Source organism: Jatropha curcas, chromosome 10 (assembly GCF_041381405.1).
Source record: "Jatropha curcas cultivar XTBG-Jc1 chromosome 10, XTBG_Jcur_1.0, whole genome shotgun sequence".
Classification (NCBI taxonomy): domain Eukaryota; kingdom Viridiplantae; phylum Streptophyta; class Magnoliopsida; order Malpighiales; family Euphorbiaceae; genus Jatropha; species Jatropha curcas.
The window spans coordinates 17,467,999-17,476,414 of record NC_143160.1 but is presented as its reverse complement, the minus strand read 5'-3'; the positions used below and the strand labels follow the sequence as shown (position 1 = coordinate 17,476,414).

Here is an 8,416-nt window from a genome sequence, read left to right as displayed (position 1 = left end):
TTTTCCCCTCTTCCTTTTTATTTGCACTCTGTTTATTCGCATTCATTTGATGGTGGTGGTGTGCTAATTACATTATATATTTACAAAAAATTATCGAACGACGATTACATTCCATAAGTTTTCTCAATTATATTACCAAATATAGTAATGGAATCTCAATTACATTCCATTACATGATATTTTTCATCGTATTACATCTTTAATTATATTACATTACATCAAATCAAACATAGCCAAAGAGAAAATGTATTAGAGATGAGAAAAGAAATCACTTAAGCAATTCCTAGAATTCTTTGATACCAATTGTTAGGATCCAGTGATATGCAGATCCTAAATAAAGGAATTAAGGAAGAAAAATTGTGTTTGGAGGTAAGAATCAAAGGGAAAAAGTGAGAAAGAGAGGAGGAGAAAAGAAGAGAATATAAGAGAGAGGGACAAAATTATAGGGAGAGAAGGAAATATGGAAATTTGTAATATTATTCACAACTTCCATTTATCATCTATATACATCATTATTTGTATCTCGATTATAGACTATCACATAAGCATACTTGACAACTAAGCAAATCCATCATACATTCTTGTAATTACAATTAAGTCCCAATTCCTAACATAAAGCAACAATCAAACAGGCAGCAGAACATTATCCATATTCTTGTGCATTGTTCTAATTACATTAGTAACCTGTTCAATTTGGTTGTCGTTTGAACATGCTGAGAGAAGTACTTTGGCAGTTCTTCCATCTGGATGGCATCCAGCATCAATCATCTTTTCGAAAATTTCCAAGCATCTCGTATACAGTTTCTTTCTAGAGTAGGCTCCTAACCTTGAAGTCCAAGTCACCACATCTGGTTTCAAACTTTTGGTATCAAGTGATTGAAAAAGGTCTTCCATCTTGTCGAAAAATCCTGCCCGCCCATATATATTGATAAGGATGTTGTATGTGCTGATATCAGTCTCATAAGGACCCTTTTCCATTACAGTTAAAACTTCTTCCATCTTTTCAAATTGACCTAGTCTGCCATACAGATTCAGCATACTATTGAGTACAAACGTATCTGGCTCAAGCCCAGATTCATGCAACTCATTCACAATTTCTTCGCATTTTGTTACGTTTCCAGCTTTTGAGTAGGCAGATAAAAGTAGCATGTGTGATTTCATTGTTGGGGTAATTCCTAGTCTTTTCATCTCTTCAAATACAGCTTGAGCATCTGTACAAAATACAAATAAATGTAAACAGGGGAAAGAATAAAGTAGGATTGAATATATAGCATTGAAGCCAATATAATGTTGCAGAGGGCAGACATGTGCAAATGCAATCTGGAAATAGGAAAATGATTGCGATAAACTCAATGAATCTGTTTGTTTGATTAGACTCTGACGTGGAATTCCATAATATCAATTTTAAATAACTCCATGACATGGCTACACTATTCTTCAAGAACAAACAATAAGGGAAAACTAATGGTTAATTACAAATTTTGTATGGAACCACTGCCAGAAAGAAATGCTGATATAAAAAGATATTGTCTTCTTGAAAATTAAAGTTATCACAGAATACAGTCATCCAAATTATGAAAAGTTCTAATGTGGACTCGCTAATACAGCTATATAGTCTCATTGTGGTTAACTGATCCCCCTGAAACTCTGAAAAGGAAGTTTTAGGAATTGTTTTGAAATTGCCCAGTAGAACCACTGCAGAAATGCACACGCACAGAGAGATTGGATTAATTTTGCACTTTGATTACAGATAGAACTGCTCAAAATGATGGAACTGCTAATGTGTTGATGTCCCAAAAAGAGGGACATGCGACAGGACTCAAACATTCATTTTTATATGTCAAAAGAAAAGTACTCACCCAATAAAGAAGAGAATAATTTATAAAGATATGAAAAAGAAATAAAGATAAACGAAGAAAAGGAGAGAAAAATACTCCTTTTGAATACAAAAGAGGCATTTTCATGTAACTTTCAAGAAAATGAAACTCCATAGTCCCTTTTTCTCTAAATTTATCTTCAATGAAATTTTATGAAATTTTTAGATTATTGATTTTTTATAGGCTCAATACATAAATTTCCTCCTATATTTTTTCTTGAAAGACCTTACGGCATCCTCAACTTTTATTTTGACCCATTGAACACTTCAACTTATAAAATTATATTGATTAAACAGTTATTGGATAGTTGAAAAATATAAAAACTATTGTTCCAAAAGTTATATTAACCACATAGCAAAACAATATTTTGTATTTAAAAGTCAAAAATCTTAAAAATTGTTATTTTTAGCGTAAAGAAGTGTAAAATTATTACAAAAATTGAAGTTCAAGATGCCACAAAGTCGATTTTAAAGTTTAGGATGCTACAAGGTTTTTTTTTGTCAAAATTTAGGATTAAATTATGTATTTGTCTATTTTTTATAAGGTAATGTTACTTGGCTTTTTTGTTTGAAGATTTAGAATTATTTTTGTTAATCTTTCCAAGTAATCATATGTTCGAAATCATTTTTCGGTTTTTTTTTTTCTTGGAAAGAGGCCCCACTAAAAAAGAGGAAAAATAGACACTAACTGGCAAGTGCACTACAAGATGGCAAACTTGTCCCTAGTTGGCTTAAGCTTTTCTTTCTTTTATGTTTTTTCGTTTTTCCCGCTCCCTGTTGCATTGTTAACTTGTATAGTATTGAGTGATGTTCATGTTATGAGGTGGTTAGTAGGAAAGTCATGTAAATATTTGGTTCAAGGTCTTTACCCTCATGAAGACCAGCTCTTCCATAGGCATCTACCATGATGTTATATGAAGCTCTATCAGGTTCACATCCCATGTGCTGCATGAGTGAAAATATTTCAGCAGCTCCAAATGGAAAGCCTGCACGACTGTTACGAGAAGATAGTCAAGACATTGCATGCATCAGATAATATAAAAGTTCCAAACAATTTCATATGGAAAGCCTGCTTTTTTTAAAAACATATAAAAGTTTATTTCTCAGAGCTTGAAAAAGCCTTGGCTTAGTTTTTTCCCCCCAAAACAGGCAACAGATATTCCAAGTTATATTCCAGTGGAGATATGATCTCCAAAAAGAAAATGACAGTGATCATAGTCATGGTAGTCCGAGGAGTACATTACAGTGGTTTCCTTTAAAGCCACATCAAAAGAGGCCACCAAAGCCAATTTTTGAATGCTTCATGTTTTAAATCGATCAAATTAATAATTTAACAGGCTAATAACAAGAGTGAATCCCCTAAATCTAACAAAATATAAAATGCAGACAAATATAAACAGTTTTCTGCTGTTTCCATGTAGATAGATTCTTTCTAACCATGTGCTCTCCAGAGTTCCTTGTTTGGAAATTAGACAGGCACACTAACATTATAATTTGTATCCTAATTAAGATTACATTGTAGTTAACAAAATATATTATTGTAGAGGTGTAACTGCAGTCAATTTAAATATCTAAGCTCTGTGTTTCAGAAAGGTGGCATGATAGATGGAGATCCATAGAATTAGAATAGAGTGGATGAAATGAAAGAATGCTACAGGTGTTTTATGTGATAGGAAGATATCTAAAAATCTAACAAAGAAAAGTTCTATAAAGCGGAGATGACACCTATGATGTTGTACGGGAGTAAAGTGCATGTTGGATCCCAAATGCCCAAACTATCCACGAGATAAATGTTACAGAAATGTAAAAATTAAGATAGATGTGTGGTTACACAAGATTGGACAACATTAGAAATAACTATGTCCAATAAAAATTGTAGGTAGCACAAGTTCGGGATAACATGAGAGAAGGGCATTTCAGATGGTTTTTCATGTACCAGTCGACCCCTATGTGCTCTGGTTTGTAATTGCAATACATTGATAGTAAGAATATTAAGAGGGGAACAGGTAGACCTAGAACCATAGAGAGGAAAGTTGTCCCAAAAGACTTCTTGAAATTAGTATAGACTTAGTTATGAATAAAGTGGAATGGAAACAAAAAATTCATATAGCTTATCCCAACCAGTTTGGGATTAAGACTTAATTGTTGTTGTTCTTGTTGTTTTTGTTGTTGTACTCGTCTTGTATGTCTAAATATTGTTCGCATACATGAGCAGCTCTAGCATTTTTTTTTTTCACTTTTTAAAAAAAATATTAAGACACCATTTTTTATGATAGTAACCTGTATGCTTCCATGAGTGCATTATAAGCATAAACATCAGGTTCATGGCCATCTTCTTGCAGCTGCTCAAAAATTTCCTCAGCCTTCTCACAAAGTCCCTCCCTTGCAAATGCATTCATCAAAGCAGTGTATGTGCAGATATTTGGTTTACATTTTTGAGTTTTCATTTCATTGAACAACTTCAAGGCCATGTAAGATTGACTTGCCTGCATCATATAAAAGGGATGTTTGCACCTCACATGTCAAAGAGAATATCGATGAAAGTAACTTAAATATTATCCTTGCACATAAAGAACAGTTTACGATGCTCGTGAATGCATGCTTCTGATGTTAAGGTTTGGATGCAGGTTATGCCATTATATCATTTTAGCATTGGCTAGAGCCAAGTTTTCAGGACAAACCTGCTCTAGTCATAGCACAAGTATGACGCCAATATATCACTAATGCCATTGTTGGAACAATTTAAGCAAAATAAGACCTGTGACCTCACCTTTCCATGTAAGTTGATCAACAACGTATAAGTTTCAGTAGATGGCTGGCAGCAATCTCTTTTCATTCTCTGAAAGATCTCTACTGCTCTTTGAGGGTTCCCACTTTTCATTAGCCCATCAATATATGCATTGTATACAATGGCACCTAGTTAAAATAAGGGTCCATGTAAATTTAAATTTCTGATTTCACTCATTGGACATGCAAGTGTATCAATAGTGGAGATACAATGAGCTAGATTGAAAATCTAACATATTTCAATAAAACAAAATCCATGAAAATTCAAAACTTGGACAACACTTTTCAAATTCCAACACTAAAAATAAAAATCAATATCTCAGTGTTGGATAATGAGCCTGATAAGGGAAGGATGAAAAAGTACTTATTTAACCTAGCTTCTATCAGAAACAAAAAAATGAATATTTAATGACTCTGTTACAAACTGGACCAATGTTCCTAAAGACCTCAAGAAAAAAATACCTGTAGAAAATATCATGAAGAGAACTGCAGACATCAGATCAACCAGCTCACACAAGAGAGAGAGAGAGAGAGAGAGAGAGAGAGGGTACGGCTCTCTCCAGACTAACTAATGACCTGTCACATATATGCCATGTGTAGAGACAGTGATTAAATATGTATATGCATATCCCCATCGCAAAAGTTTAGACTAAAGGATTCCTAAATCGAAACTACTTGCAAAGAGATCATATTATGTAATTTAGCTATTATTCGATTTTTAATGGAAACCAGTAGTTGCTAGTTGCCCTTGACTTCAGACAACAATAGCAGATAGCCGAAAGTCAACCTGCAGCACTAGCCTAATTAGACCTTGTCTACCGAATTGCTAGCTCATCACCTGAAGACAATAATCCCATTAAGAACCTACAAAAGAGGAATGATCTTTGCTATTTATGATGGGCAGAGATCTAAATTCACACAATGTATGTTCCCTTTGGCTTCATAGGGTTCTTTTGGTGGTCCTGACTCCTGTCCCTTTGGAGAAGGCATTTCACATGGAAAGACACTAAAGTTGCTCAACTCCCTTAGCAATGGTACACAAATCAGGTAAAAACAAGGAAAGGTAGAGAATAAACTCAAGCACTTCATAAGGATTAAGAACAGATGAAACGTAGGATAAATTTTACTCAAAAAAGTTAGCCGTAGTTGTGATAGGAAGATTGATAAGTATCCTGCATCAGAAGTTCACACTTCAAAGAGATAAACAAAGAGCTTTCTTTTTCAGATTTCAAGAAAAGTATAATAGTAATTGTTGAAAAAAAATATGCAAACGAAATTTTTAAGTAATTATGAATGACGTGAAAACATACTTGGAGGAAGGCCATACTTTCGCATCTCAGCAAAGACAGCTTCAGCTTTCTCAAGTAGTCCAGACATGCAGTATGCTTTTAGAAGAAGTGCGTAAGTGTCTTCAGTAGGAACACATCTGGCTTCAAGAAGTTCAAAATATGCAGATTCTGCCTTCCTGTACAGTGACTTTCGCCCATAGGCATCTATGACCAAATTGAATATCATAACATCTGACTGGAAGGAGCTCCTGTACACTATCCATTGGCATATCTGGAGATTTTCATAGTGTTACACTCCAAGAATAAAAAAGGTGTGACTGCATAATTTGTCTTATTTCAAAATAAGATAATACTTTTTGCGTCACTAAACATAAACTTCTGAATTGATAAACATGTTTCTACATGTCAAAATCTGATCAAATTAAACCCTTCGTACATGTTTCTACTTTTACAACATCTTATTTTTGAATTTCAAGCATGCAACTATAGAAGCCAAATATAGTTCACCAATCCAAGGTATGTTTAGTTTAGTTAATTAAATCAACTAAGCCCTTTAGGAGTTTTAATCAACTTACATTCTTAGGTTGTTTTGTCTGCAAGTGTTTATCATATTCCCATGTGTCAATAAAGATAAGATTCTGAATTTTGATAAACATCAATGAGTTATTTGCATACATTCAAACAATTTAGCATTTGGTCTTCTACTTTGTCATATAAATTTTTTATGGCAGTCATTGTCTTCCTAATGATAATGAACTTCAAGAGACAGCTTCACATAAAAAGCTCATGCACTATGATAAAAGCTAGCTTGATGTCTTAAGCTACAACAAATATGAAGAAAATGAAATAATGTCTGACATTCTTACCAACAAAATTAGATCCCATTGTTTATTCAATCGAAGTTGAACAGCTACATTAATAAGATCATCCCATATGTCATGGCTGGCAGGAAGAGTATCAAGAGCAGCCCAAACACTATTGACATCAACTTCCTTCTGTATAAAGTTGAAAATTTGCTGTGCAGTGGGACTTAGCACTGGAAAAATCCCATCAACAAACCCAGATCCATATTTCCATCCTTGTCCCCTTAAAGAACCACCTGTAAAAGTATGTTCTTCAGATATTTTATTTGGTATAGGCTTTAACAACTTTTGCATAAATAATGCACAAATGGGGACATCACAAAATGGATTATTTTGTATTACATCGTTTCCTTGACAATTTTTTGCGATCAAAGCTTCTCCATCTGCCATGTTTGTCAATATAAAGAGCCTCACGTTTATACTTCTCAACAGTCCTACCACTGGAGCTCTTTGCTAGGCATTTGAAATCACTCTTAAAGCTTCTTGGTTCTATAAATATATAATTCAGTTTGCATACAAAAATCAACCTGCAAAAATTTATTCAAGTCAAAATATAATTGCCCATAGCAATTAGCAACAATTAACAACTCGTTGTAATTTGTAAGTTAAGAGCTCAGATGAAGCAAGTTGTCCTAATATTCATCAATTCAATGTCCTAGAACAAAGAGTATAATACCAAATTGATAAGAAAAGCATCCAAAAAGAACAAAAATGGTAAGCCAGAAAGCAAATACGAGAGCAAAAAGGCAGAGAAATTGCAAAAAGGATACGTAATGTAAATTAATATATTAGGAACAGACTCACATGAACGGATGAGAGAATATAGAGCGGGTATGTGTTCAATGTTGAAACTGCAGAGAACAGAACAATCGAAAGGCTACTTTGAGATAATGTATCCATGGCCGTGGGTGATGAAGACAGAAGCAGACAGCTTCTGAGTCCGGACAAAAACTTACCTTCTCTTTTATCAATGCAAGAAATATCTTCAAAATATCTCGAATGAAATTGATAATCTGGAAAGGAATTTGGCTAAATTTGCTCTTGAATTTGGAAGCTTCGTACAAAAATCATCTGTTTGCAGGATTTATCCCTGAATTTGCATTAAAATAATTTTTTAATATTTTTAATTCATACAAATTACTTCAAAGTTTCAATTTAGAAAAGAAAAAATTATTTAAATAAATACAATAATTATAAAAAATTATAAGATGATCAGTGAAAAAATCTAATATTATATTTTATAATTTTAATTGTATTATGTAATTCTTTACGTTTATTAAACTATCAGAGAAAGCTACTATAGTTCTAAGTCTGGCATATATCAATGTTTGTAATTTTTACTATTATTAATGAATTATATTTCAAAAAAATTATAAAATCATAAGATAATATTTGATTATAAAATCATAAGATAATATTTGATTATTTTGAACTAGGTGAAAATTCACGCATTGCGCAAATAATTTTATTAATATATTTTATAATTTGTAATTTATAATTTATTAATTGTATTTAATTCATATTATTTCACAATTTACATGCCATTTCTTAAAATATAAATCATAGACACCAAAATTTTATTAAGTTAATTTAATTATTAA

At 32.7% G+C, this 8,416-nt stretch overlaps 1 protein-coding gene across 1 annotated transcript; it reads right to left on the bottom strand.

The window, feature by feature from the left end:
• Positions 1 to 459: 459 nt before the first annotated feature.
• LOC105645022 (Tetratricopeptide repeat (TPR)-like superfamily protein) lies at positions 460 to 7,863 on the bottom strand. Its single transcript, XM_012230523.4, has 8 exons — positions 7,620 to 7,863; positions 7,158 to 7,342; positions 6,819 to 7,051; positions 5,974 to 6,223; positions 4,647 to 4,792; positions 4,157 to 4,362; positions 2,746 to 2,870; positions 460 to 1,211 (listed from the first exon to the last, which is right to left on the bottom strand). Coding segments are annotated over exons 1-8 (1,734 nt in total). The 5' UTR covers positions 7,622 to 7,863; the 3' UTR covers positions 460 to 624.
• Positions 7,864 to 8,416: the final 553 nt, after the last annotated feature.

What these genes read in the sequence shown, in the direction of transcription:
- LOC105645022 (XM_012230523.4), bottom strand. An exon ending in AAAATTGTCAAGGAAACGAT is followed by an intron (nt 7,052 to 7,157) that starts GTAATACAAAAT and finishes ATACTTTTACAG; the next exon opens with GTGGTTCTTTAAGGGGACAA. An exon ending in AATGGGATCTAATTTTGTTG is followed by an intron (nt 6,224 to 6,818) that starts GTAAGAATGTCA and finishes GAAAATCTCCAG; the next exon opens with ATATGCCAATGGATAGTGTA.